General features: G+C 43.3%; 1 protein-coding gene across 1 annotated transcript in view; it reads left to right on the top strand.

The window, feature by feature from the left end:
* Window positions 1-3,704: 3,704 nt before the first annotated feature.
* Window positions 3,705-13,695, top strand: part of musk (muscle, skeletal, receptor tyrosine kinase) — a gene marked incomplete at both ends in the record, with an annotated part of 79,010 nt that continues 69,019 nt past the window's right edge. The window contains one exon of the mRNA XM_084192721.1: window positions 3,705-3,783. Coding sequence (XP_084048847.1) covers window positions 3,705-3,783 — 79 coding nt within the window. The remainder of the gene's footprint in view (window positions 3,784-13,695) is intronic.

The following is a 13,695-nucleotide window of genomic DNA, read 5'->3' on the forward strand; positions in this document are numbered from 1 at the left end:
AGGTCAAGCCCCTGGTGAGGACGACGAGCACGCAGATGAGCTTCCCTGAGATGGTTTATGACAGTTTGTGCAGAAATGTTTCGGATGTGCAAACCCCCAGTTTCATCAGTTTATTGATATGCCACACCTGTCAGGTGGATGGATTATCTTGGGAAAGAAGAAACGCTCACTAACATGGATGAGCAGTGAAGGGTGTAGTTACCTTCTCTACCACTAGAGAGCAGTGCAGGGTGTAGTTACCTTCTCTAACAGTAGAGGGCAGTGCAGGGTGTAGTTACTTTCTCTACCACTAGAGGGCAGTGCAGGGTGTAGTTACCTTCTCTAACAGTAGAGGGCAGTGCAGGGTGTAGTTACCTTCTCTACCACTAGAGGGTAGTGCAGGGTGTAGTTACCTTCTCTAACACTAGAGGGCAGTGCAGGGTGTAGTTACCTTCTCTACCACTAGAGGGCAGTGAAGGGTGTAGTTACCTTCTCTAACACTAGAGGGCAGTGCAGGGTGTAGTTACCTTCTCTAACACTAGAGGGTAGTGCAGGGTGTAGTTACCTTCTCTAACACTAGAGGGTAGTGCAGGGTGTAGTTACCTTCTCTAACACTAGAGGGTAGTGCAGACTTTTAGTACATTTAGCAAGCTAGCTAGCCAGCTAACTAGCGATTAGCATTAGTGGCTAACACAAATAATTGTTTGCAAGAAAATAAACTAGCAGACAGCAAAATACACAAACTAAGTGTAATTATAGAGTGCTTGTGGAAAGCAGCGTGTCACCAACACTGTCGATCCATCTGACCATGCAGAGTGAACGGCAAGAAAGTGCTCATGACTCCGTGGTTGAGCAACTGCTTTCTCCTTGAGTGACAGACGGCAGGGCTTGGTGTTGTTAGCAGCATGTAGCAGCAGGAGGAGAGGGAGAGAGATGACTCAAGTAAAACATTTAGTAAACTATAAAAATGGACATTGTACGAGCCGGAGTTGCGCATCACATTTAACAAACCAAACATTGAAATACCGTTATAGAAGTTAAAGTTAAAATGTAAACCGGTCAATACCGGTATATAGTAAAATACAGTATAACGCCCAGCACAAGACCTCACACACCACTGGAGCACTATACCTGGAGCAGGCAGTATAGTGGACTGGAGCAGGCAGTATAGTGGACTGGAGCAGGCAGTATAGTGGACTGGAGCAGGCAGTATAGTGGACTGGAGCAGGCAGTATAGTGTTGGACTGGAGCAGGCAGTATAGTGGACTGGAGCAGGCAGTATAGTGGACTGGAGCAGGCAGTATAGTGGACTGGAGCAGGCAGTATAGTGTTGGACTGGAGCAGGCAGTATAGTGGACTGGAGCAGGCAGTATAGTGGACTGGAGCAGGCAGTATAGCGGACTGGAGCAGGCAGTATATTAGACTGGAGCAGGCAGTATAGTGTTGGACTGGAGCAGGCAGTATAGCGGACTGGAGCAGGCAGTATAGCGGACTGGAGCAGGCAGTATAGTGGACTGGAGAAGGCAGTATAGTGGACTGGAGCAGGCAGTATAGTGGACTGGAGCAGGCAGTATAGTGGACTGGAGCAGGCAGTATAGTGGACTGGAGCAGGCAGTATAGTGTTGGACTGGAGCAGGCAGTATAGTGGACTGGAGCAGGCAGTATAGTGGACTGGAGCAGGCAGTATAGCGGACTGGAGCAGGCAGTATATTAGACTGGAGCAGGCAGTATAGTGTTGGACTGGAGCAGGCAGTATAGTGGACTGGAGCAGGCAGTATAGCGGACTGGAGCAGGCAGTATAGCGGACTGAAGCAGGCAGTATAGTGTTGGACTGGAGCCGGCAGTATAGTGGACTGGAGCAGGCAGTATAGTGAACTGGAGCAGGCAGTATAGTGGACTGGAGAAGGCAGTATAGTGGACTGGAGAAGGCAGTATAGTGGACTGGAGCAGGCAGTATAGTGGACTGGAGCAGGCAGTATAGTGGACTGGAGAAGGCAGTATAGTGGACTGGAGCAGGCAGTATAGTGGACTGGAGCAGGCAGTATAGTGGACTGGAGCAGGCAGTATAGTGGACTGGAGAAGGCAGTATAGTGGACTGGAGCAGGCAGTATAGTGGACTGGAGCAGGCAGTATAGTGCTGGACTGGAGCAGGCAGTATAGTGGACTGGAGCAGGCAGTATAGTGGACTGGAGCAGGCAGTATAGTGCTGGACTGGAGCAGGCAGTATAGTGCTGGACTGGAGCAGGCAGTATAGTGGACTGGAGCAGGCAGTATAGTGGACTGGAGCAGGCAGTATAGTGGACTGGAGCAGGTAGTATAGTGTTGGACTGGAGCAGGCAGTATAGTGGACTGGAGCAGGCAGTATAGTGGACTGGAGCAGGCAGTATAGTGGACTGGAGCAGGCAGTATAGTGGACTGGAGCAGGCAGTATAGTGGACTGGAGCAGGCAGTATAGTGGACTGGAGCAGGCAGTATAGTGGACTGGAGCAGGCAGTATAGTGGACTGGAGCAGGCAGTATAGTGGACTGGAGCAGGCAGTATAGTGGACTGAAGCAGGCAGTATAGTGGACTGTGTGGATTAGAAGCAAGCAAATGCTTTCTGAAATGTAATTTCCTCCCAGCTTAAAATAAATCAGAGCCAGCCGGGCCAGGAGGCAACAGGTGGACAGACAGACAGACAGACAGACACACAAAGGCTGCCTGGACAGGTGTGAGCCATGGTCATATAATTTGTGTGTGTGTGTGTGTGTGTGTGTGTGTGTGTGTGTGTGTGTGTGTGTGTGATTGTGTGCTTCTTTGTTTTATTCGGGGTCTGTAATTTGAGACATGCTCCGGGACGTTGGTGACTACTAAATATGTTTTAAACCTCCTGCGTTGGGCTGGATGTGTAAATGTATAGTTCATACATGCAGAATCTATGAAAATAATTAATGTTTTATCACAATAAGAAAAATCCCTAATTTGAAAGCAACTTTTTTTCAGGAAGCTGTGCTGCGCCATTTTCCCTGCATTTCTCCCCACGTGAGCCAGCCCTGTATCAGTTCTAGTTCTAGCCAATGAAGTTAGTGAATACATATTTTTTTTTGTTTTTTTTTTCATACTGGCCCCCCGTGGGAATCGAACCCACAACCCTGGCATTGCAAACACCATGCTCTATCAACTGAGCTACATCCCTGCCGGCCATTCCCTCCCCTACCCTGGACCAATTGTGCGCCGCCCATGAGTCTCCCGGTCGCGGCCGGCTGCGACCGGGATCTAGTGGCACAGTTAGCACTGCGATGCAGTGCCTTAGACTACTGCGCCACTCATGTCTTTCAGAGGAGTTGGGTTAGAAGCAGAAGTCAAATTTCGGTTGGACCTTGTGTGCAATTGACCAATAAAGTTAATCTTCATCTCTTAATCTCTTAATTCTTATGTTGAGTCCCAAATGACACCCTATTCCCTTTATAGTGCACTTATATTGACCATATACGGAAAAGGGTGCCCTTAGAGACCATAGAGTGGGAGTGTGTTCCCAGCAGCTGCTTCTGTCCATCTCCTCACAGAGTAAATAACAGACCAGACCCCTCTAACGCCGTCAGCTAGCATGGCAGGGACAGAGACGAAGACAGTCAGGGGAAACTACCACCCGAACAACAGACAGACACATTAAGGACTTCTTCTAAACCACAAATGGGACTGTAAATATTTGTTCCGGTCCAGACTGATCAGAACTCTGAATCAGAATGAAGCTAATTGAACACATTCCACTGCTACAGATCCTGCTCCTTTCACAGATTGGGGCGAGCGTCGGACTGCAGAGAGGTTTGTACCTATAAATTGGCCCTGTACCGCTGTAATGCGGTATGCCTCAGTATCTGGAACTAATCAGTACTGTCTGGTTGTTATCAGGGATATCTCAGGGTGGACAGGAAGACAGACAGACAGACAGACAGACAGACAGACAGACAGACAGACAGGCAGGCAGGCAGGCAGGCAGGCAGGCAGGCAGGCAGGCAGGCAGGCAGACAGACAGACAGGCAGGCAGGCAGGCAGGCAGGCAGGCAGACAGGCAGGCAGGCAGGCAGGCAGGCAGGCAGACAGACAGACAGACAGACAGACAGACAGACAGACAGACAGACAGACAGACAGACAGACAGACAGACAGACAGACAGGCTGGGGCTGAATGCTGTGAATAGTGGAGGAGATGGACTTTATTGGGGACTTAGTTATATCAGCTCTGTCAGATGTTGAATCTGATTAAATTAATAATAGTCGTTGGCAGAAGAACTCTGTGACCAATATTTACTTCTACAACACATTGTATCTTAATGCAGTGCTTTATCTTGATACATTTTCTCAGTCCTTCTGTTATTGTGCCTCAAAGTAAACCCCAGTCTCCTTCCTCTGACAGGTTGATATCACAGCTAGCTTACCATAGCTACCTTATCATAGCTGCCTTACCAAAGCTACCTTGTATTTATGGTAACAGTATCCTATGAATATCTGGGCGAAGTTGATGAAGTGTGATGTTATGACAGCCAAGGAGGATGAATTTTATAACTGTGTAACAACATATAAATCTTTACAAAGTACAGGGCAATATGCTTATCAGATAGTGTAACTATGTCTAGATCCTGAAAGAGCTTCGGGTTTCTTCTCCACACTATAAACTCAGAAAGAAATATCATACCCCAAGACGTGCTAACCTCTCACCATTACAATAACAGGGGAGGTTAGCATTTTATATCATACCCCAAGACGTGCTAACCTCTCACCATTACAATAACAGGGGAGTTTAGCATTTTATATCATACCCTCAAGACATGCTAACCTCTCACCATTACAATAACAGGGGAGGTTAGCATTTTATATCATACCCCCAAGACATGCTAACCTCTCACCATTACAATAACAGGGGAGGTTAGCATTTTATATCATACCCCCAAGACATGCTAACCTCTCACCATTACAATAACAGGGGAGGTTAGCATTTTTGGTGGGGGGGGTATGATATCTGTGCGTAATTCAGGACTACCCATAATCATGGTAGCATCCACATTAATGTAGAAGTGTTTAGAAACATATTCTATTCTTATTTACAATAAAAGTGACTCCAATATGACACAATACATTATTTACCATTCATTTCTATTTGGCACAAAATAATCTGAAACACAACCAAAATAAACAGCAAATGCATCCAACAACTTTGTAGAGTCACAAGCCTGATGTAATCATTGGTGCTAGGCATATGGGACCAAATACTAAACTTTTAATACACATATAAGTCAACTTATAAGTCAATATATAAGTCAACTTATAAGTCAATATATATGTGTTGGGGGGTGGGAGACTATGTACAAAAAGTGATGTAATTTCTAAACGGTTCCCCGATATGGATGAAAATACCCTCAACTTAAAGCTGACAGTCTGCACCTTAAAGGGATACTTGGTGATGTTGGCAATGAGGCCCTTTATCTACTTCCCCAGAGTTAGAAGCAGATACCCATAGACTTCCAGTCATTGCGCTAATGCTAGTTAGCATTGGCTCGCAAAACTACCACTACCTTTTCTTATTTACAATGACGGCCTACCCCGGCCAAACCCGGCCGACGCTGGGCCAATTGTGCGCCACCGTATGGGACTCCCAATCACGGCCGGTTGTGATACAGCCTGGAATCGAACCAGGGGGTCTGTAGTGACTCCTCAAGCACTGAGATGCAGTGCCTTAGACCACTGCCCCACTAGCGAGCCCCGAGAGAGACATAACAATGGTGTCCACGAGTTCATCTGACTCTGGGGAAGTAGATAAAGGGCCTCATTGCCAAAAGTATTCCTTTAACCTTACATTTACATTAACATTTAATTATTTAGCAGACTTACAGTTAATGCATTCATCTTAAAACAGCTAGGTGGGACAACTATATATCACAGTCATAGTAAGTACATTTTTCCTCAATAAAGTAGCTATCAGCAAGGTTAGAGTTAATGGGGGGGATGGGGGTCCTAGCTTCAGCTGTCGCAGCTTCATGGTTCCACCGTTTGGGTGCCAGGACAAAGAAGAGCTTCGACTGGGCTGAGCGGGAGCTGAGGGTGGGAGGATAAGATAAGATAGTGTACTGGCTGTAGTCACTGTAGTGGCTGGTCACTAAGATAAGATAAGATAGTGTAGTAGCTGGTCACTAAGATAAGATAGTTTAGTTGCTGTAGTCACTGTTGTGGCTGGTCACTAAGATAATATAGTGTAGTGGCTGGTCACTAAGATAATATAGTGTAGTGGCTGGTCACTAAGATAATATAGTGTAGATGCTGTAGTCACTGTAATGGCTGGTGACTAAGATAAGACACGATAGTGTAATGGCTGTAGTCACTGTAGTGGCAGGTCACTAAGATAAGATAGTGTACTTGCTGTGGTCACTGTAGTGGCTGGTCACTAAGAGAAGATAGTGTACTGGCTGTAGTCACTGTAGTGGCTGGTCACTAAGATAAGATAAGATAGTGTAGTAGCTGGTCACTAAGATAAGATATTGTACTTGCTGTAGTCACTGTAGTGGCTGGTCACTAAGATAAGATAGTGTACTGGCTGTAGTCACTGTAGTGGCTGGTCACTAAGATAAGATAAGATAGTGTAGTAGCTGGTCACTAAGATAAGATACGATAGTGTATTGGCTGTAGTCACTGTAGTGGCTGGTCACTAAGATAAGATAAAGTAGTGGCTGGTCACTAAGATAATATAGTGTAGTGGCTGGTCACTAAGATAATATAGTGTAGTGGCTGGTCACTAAGATAATATAGTGTAGTGGCTGTGGTCACTGTAGTGGCTGGTCACTAAGATAATATAGTGTAGTGGCTGGTCACTAAGATAAGATAAGATAGTGTAGTGGCTGGTCACTAAGATAAGATAGTGTAGTGGCTGTAGTCACTGTAGTGGCTGGTCACTAAGATAAGATAGTGTAGTTGTTGTAGTGGATGGTCACTAAGATAAGATAAGATAGTGTAGTGACTAGTCAATGTAGAGGCTGGCCACTAAGATAAGATAGTGTATTGGCTGTAGTCACTATAGTGGCTGGTCACTAAGATAAAATAGTGTAGTGATTGTAGTCACTGTAGTGGCTGGTAACTAAGATAAGATAGTGTAGTGGCTGGTCACTAAGATAATATAGTGTAGATGCTGTAGTCACTGTAATGGCTGGTGACTAAGATAAGACACGATAGTGTAATGGCTGTAGTCACTGTAGTGGCAGGTCACTAAGATAAGATAGTGTACTTGCTGTGGTCACTGTAGTGGCTGGTCACTAAGAGAAGATAGTGTACTGGCTGTAGTCACTGTAGTGGCTGGTCACTAAGATAAGATAAGATAGTGTAGTAGCTGGTCACTAAGATAAGATATTGTACTTGCTGTAGTCACTGTAGTGGCTGGTCACTAAGATAAGATAGTGTACTGGCTGTAGTCACTGTAGTGGCTGGTCACTAAGATAAGATAAGATAGTGTAGTAGCTGGTCACTAAGATAAGATACGATAGTGTATTGGCTGTAGTCACTGTAGTGGCTGGTCACTAAGATAAGATAGTGTAGTGGCTGGTCACTAAGATAATATAGTGTAGTGGCTGGTCACTAAGATAATATAGTGTAGTGGCTGGTCACTAAGATAATATAGTGTAGTGGCTGTGGTCACTGTAGTGGCTGGTCACTAAGATAATATAGTGTAGTGACTGGTCACTAAGATAAGATAAGATAGTGTAGTGGCTGGTCACTAAGATAAGATAGTGTAGTGGCTGTAGTCACTGTAGTGGCTGGTCACTAAGATAAGATAGTGTAGTTGTTGTAGTGGATGGTCACTAAGATAAGATAAGATAGTGTAGTGACTAGTCAATGTAGAGGCTGGCCACTAAGATAAGATAGTGTATTGGCTGTAGTCACTATAGTGGCTGGTCACTAAGATAAAATAGTTTAGTGATTGTAGTTACTGTAGTGGCTGGTCACTAAGATAAAATAGTGTAGTGATTGTAGTCACTGTAGTGGCTGGTAACTAAGATAAGATAGTATAGTGGCTGTAGTCACTGTAGTGGCTGGTCACTAAGATAAGATAGTGTAGTGGCTGGTCACTAAGATAATATAGTGTAGTGGCTGGTCACTAAGATAATATAGTGTAGTGGCTGTAGTCACTGTAGTGGCTGGTCACTAAGATAAGATGGTGTAGTGGCTGTAGTCACTGTAGTGGCTGGTCACTAAGATAAGATAGTGTAGTTGCTGTAGTCAATGTAGTGACTGGTCACTAAGATAATATAGTGTAGTGGCTGGTCACTAAGATAATATAGTGTAGTGGCTGGTCACTAAGATAATATAGTGTAGTGGCTGGTCACTAAGATAATATAGTGTAGTGGCTGGTCACTAAAACAAGAGTTGATAAAATATTGGCTGTAGTCACTGTAGTGGCTGGTCACTAAGATAAGATATGATAGTGTAGTTGCTGTAGTCACTGTAGTTTCTGTTCACTAAAATAAGATAATATAGTGTAGTGGCTGTAGTCACTGTAGTGGCTGGTCACTAAGATAATATAGTGTAGTGGCTGTAGTCAATGTAGTGGCTGGTCACTAAGATAAGATACTGTGGTGGCTGGTCACTAAGATAATATAGTGTAGTGGCTGTAGTCAATGTAGTGGCTGGTCACTAAGATAATATAGTGTAGTGGCTGTAGTCAATGTAGTGGCTGGTCACTAAGATAATATAGTGTAGTGGCTGTAGTCAATGTAGTGGCTGGTCACTAAGATAAGATAATATAGTGTAGTGGCTGTAGTCACTGTAGTGGCTGGTCACTAAGATAATATAGTGTAGTGGCTGGTCACTAAGATAAGATAATATAGTGTAGTGGCTGTAGTCACTGTAGTGGCTGGTCACTAAGATAATATAGTGTAGTGGCTGTAGTCATTGTAGTGGCTGGTCACTAAGATAAGATACTGTAGTGGCTGGTCACTAAGATAATATAGTGTAGTGGCTGGTCACTAAAACAAGAGTTGATAAAATATTGGCTGTAGTCACTGTAGTGGCTGGTCACTAAGATAAGATATGATAGTGTAGTTGCTGTAGTCACGGTAGTTTCTGTTCACTAAAATAAGATAATATAGTGTAGTGGCTGTAGTCAATGTAGTGGCTGGTCACTAAGATAAGATACTGTAGTGGCTGGTCACTAAGATAAGATAGTGTAGTGGCTGGTCACTAAGATAATATACGATAGTGTAGTGGCTGTAGTCTCTGTAGTGGCTGGTCACTAAGATAATATAGTGTAGTGGCTGTAGTCAATGTAGTGGCTGGTCACTAAGATAAGATACTGTAGTGGCTGGTCACTAAGATAAGATAGTGTAGTGGCTGGTCACTAAGATAATATACGATAGTGTAGTGGCTGTAGTCTCTGTAGTGGCTGGTCACTAAGATAATATAGTGTAGTGGCTGTAGTCAATGTAGTGGCTGGTCACTAAGATAAGATACTGTAGTGGCTGGTCACTAAGATAAGATAGTGTAGGGGCTGGTCACTAAGATAATATAGTGTAGTTGCTGTAGTCACTGTAGTGGCTGGTCACTAAGATAATATAGTGTAGTGGCTGGTCACTAAGATAATATAGTGGAGTGGCTGGTCACTAAGATAATATAGTGTAGTGGCTGGTCACTAAGATAATATAGTGTAGTGGCTGTAGTCACTGTAGTGGCTGGTCACTAAGATAAGATAGTGTAGTGGCTGGTCACTAAGATAATATAGTGTAGTGGCTGTAGTCTCTGTAGTGGCTGGTCACTAAGATAATATAGTGTAGTGGCTGGTCACTAAGATAAGATAATATAGTGTAGTGGCTGGTCACTAAGATAATATAGTGTAGTGGCTGGTCATTAAGATAATATAGTGTAGTGGCTGGTCACTAAGATAATATAGTGTAGTGTCTGGTCACTAAGATAATATAGTGTAGTGGCTGTAGTCACTGTAGTTTCTGGTCACTAAGATAATATAGTGTAGTGGCTGGTCACTAAGATAATATAGTGTAGTGGCTGGTCACTAAGATAATATAGTGTAGTGGCTGGTCACTAAGATAATATAGTGTAGTTGCTGGTCACTAAGATAAGATAAGATAGTGTAGTGGCTGTAGTCACTGTAGTGGCTGGTCACTAAGATAATATAGTGTAGTGGCTGGTCACTAAGATAATATAGTGTAGTGGCTGGTCACTAAGATAATATAGTGTAGTGGCTGGTCACTAAGATAATATAGTGTAGTGGCTGGTCACTAAGATAAGATGGTGTAGTGGCTGTAGTCAATGTAGTGGCTGGTCACTAAGATAAGATAGTTTAGTTGCTGTAGTCAATGTAGTGACTGGTCACTAATATAATATAGTGTAGTGGCTGGTCACTAAGATAATATAGTGTAGTGGCTGGTCACTAAGATAATATAGTGTAGTTGCTGGTCACTAAGATAAGATAAGATAGTGTAGTGGCTGTAGTCACTGTAGTGGCTGGTCACTAAGATAATATAGTGTAGTGGCTGGTCACTCTGATAATATAGTGTAGTGGCTGGTCACTAAGAAAAGATAGTGTAGTGGCTGTAGTCAATGTAGTGGCTGATCACTAAGATAAGATAGTGTAGTGGCTGGTCACTAAGATAATATAGTGTAGTGGCTGTAGTTACTGTAGTGGCTGGTCACTAAGATAAGATAGTGTAGTGGCTGTAGACGCTGTAGTGGCTGGTCACTAAGATAGGATAAGATAGTGTAGTGGCTGGTCACTAAGTTAATACAGTGTAGTGGCTGGTCACTAAGATAATATAGTGTAGTGGCTGGTCACTAAGATAATATAGTGTAGTGGCTGTAGTCACTGTAGTGGCTGGTCACAAAGATAAGATAAAGATAGTGTAGTTGCTGGTCACTAAGATAAGATAATATAGTGTAGTGGCTATCGTCACTTTAGTGGCTGGTCACTAAGATAAGATAGTGTAGTTGTTGTAGTTGCTGGTCACTAAGATAAGATAGTGTAGTGGCTTTAGTCAATGTAGTGGCTGGTCACTAAGATAATATAGTGTAGTGGCTGTAGTCACTGTAGTGGCTGGTCACTAAGATAAGATAAGATAGTGTAGTGGCTTTAGTCAATGTAGTGGCTGGTCACTAATATAAGATAGTGTAGTTGCTGTAGTCAATGTAGTGGCTGGTCACTAAGATAATATAGTGTAGTGGCTGTAGTCACTGTAGTGGCTGGTCACTAAGATAATATAGTGTAGTGGCTGGTCACTAAGATAATATAGTGTAGTGGCTGTAGTTACTGTAGTGGCTGGTCACTAAGATAAGATAATATAGTGTAGTGGCTGGTCACTAAGATAAGATAAGATAGTGTAGTGGCCGGTCACTAAGATAATATAGTGTAGTGGCTGTAGTCACTGTAGTGGCTGGTCACTAAGATAGGATAATATAGTGTAGTGGCTGGTCACTAAGATAATATAGTGTAGTGGCTGGTCACTAAGATAATATAGTGTAGTGGCTGGTCACTAAGATAAGATAATATAGTGTAGTGGCTGGTCACTAAGATAATATAGTGTAGTGGCTGGTCACTAAGATAATATAGTGTAGTGTCTGGTCAATAAGATAATATAGTGTAGTGGCTGTAGTCACTGTAGTTTCTGGTCACTAAGATAATATAGTGTAGTGGCTGGTCACTAAGATAATATAGTGTAGTGGCTGGTCACTAAGATAATATAGTGTAGTGGCTGGTCACTAAGATAATATAGTGTAGTGGCTGTAGTCACTGTAGTTTCTGGTCACTAAGATAATATAGTGTAGTGGCTGGTCACTAAGATAATATAGTGTAGTGGCTGGTCACTAAGATAATATAGTGTAGTGGCTGGTCACTAAGATAATATAGTGTAGTAGCTCGTGTCTAGGAGTTGAGAGATCTGAGAGAGTAGAGAGAGTTTTGGCATCTCCAGGAACAGGTGACATATCCGCTGAATGACCCAGCGGAAGCTGCCTGGTTGGGTTTCACAGTTGGAGGGCCAATTCACACTACACACACACAGACACAGACACACACACCCCAGCCATGGCTATCAGTTATGGGTCCCCTGGAGACTCATGGTTCATCCAGCCATCAGTTCCGGCTCTAAAGGCCACCACTTCTCTCCTCTCCCTGGAATGGGAGGACATGCTTTCAGATGCAGCCCCAGTGTTGATGGATAGCTAATGTTGCAGTGAAAACCAGCGTTGAGTGTTTAAATAGATAGCTACTGTAGTGTTTTTCTGTTTGTTTTAATGTCACATGCACAAGTACAGTGAAATGCCTTTCTTGCAAACTCAAAACCCAACAATACAATAATCAATAACAATGTAAAAGTAGAAAAAAACACACAGGAAATATGAAGAACACAATAAGTAAGTATACTATATACTATATACAGGGTCAGTTCCAATACCATATTAACCATATTAACAATGTTCATGGATACTGGAGTGATGGAGGTAGATATGGTGACAGCCTCCTGTAGCTCAGTTGGTAGAGCATGGCGCTTGCAACGCCAGGGTTGTGGGTTCGATTCCCACGGGGGGCCCAGTATGAAAAATGTATGCACTTACTAAAACTGTAAGTCGCTCTGGAAAGAAGCGTCTGCTAAATGACTAAAATGTAAATATGGACACAAAAAATATGTATAGGGGTAAGCATACTATACATAGGGTCAGTTCCAATACCATATTTACAATGTGCAGGGATACTGGAGTGATAGACGTAGATATGTACAGGGGTATGGTGACTATATACAGGTGTTGTGACATGACTTATATTAATATGGTGACTGTTATTTATCAAATCAATTAGCTATGTTCAATTTTCACTAGATTAAATTCATCATGTGACAATTAACTCATTAAGAATTTGGGGCACCACGGAATAAGTTGTTTAACAAGTTACCATCTCCCTAATTAAACTCTTAGAAGATATATATTATATATCGATAACAGTCACTAAATAATTACCTCTTATCAGTCTCATTCTGAACGTTGCATAATCCTTGAACCTGCAAGAACCCTAACCTTATTGATGAATCAGCAATACACGGGCCTCCCGAGTGGCGCAGTGGTCTAAGGCACTGCATCGCAGTGCTAGCTGTGCCACCAGAGATCCTGGTTCGAATCCAGGCTCTGTCGCAGCCGGCCATGACCGGGAGACCCATGGGGTGGCGTACATTAGGGGAGGGTTTGGCTGGAAGGGATCATATAGTTGGACGCTAGCGACTCCTGTGGCGGGTGTTTCCTCCGACACCATTGGTGTCATACGGGAGTTGCAGCGATGGGACAAGATGATTCCAACTAGACTGACACCATGGAAAAGGGGTCCAAAAAAAGATTCAGTAATTATTTATTTAGTTACTAAATAAGAACACAGAATACAAACACACACACATAGTTTATTGATTACTAACGTAATACAATGAGAACAGTCCCTAGTGGACTGGACTAACAATAGCATGAATGCTTGGGTAGGAGGAGGGTCAGGATGGAAGGGAGAGACAGAGATTCAAACTATCGTTGTTACTTTGTAAACTAAGCTCACGGAAATACAAATGCTTAGAACCATAATCATCGCTCATTCGGATTAGAAATGCAACATGTATTTACGTGTAGCTGTCCTCGATAGTTGAGTTCCCTTCCCTTGTGTCCTTGGTAGAGTCTCTGGTCGTAGTGGTGGTTAGAATGGATACTTCAGCGTACCC

Source organism: Coregonus lavaretus (genome assembly GCF_964263955.1).
Source record: "Coregonus lavaretus genome assembly, contig: HAP1_SCAFFOLD_204, whole genome shotgun sequence".
Taxonomy (NCBI): Eukaryota; Metazoa; Chordata; class Actinopteri; order Salmoniformes; family Salmonidae; genus Coregonus; species Coregonus lavaretus.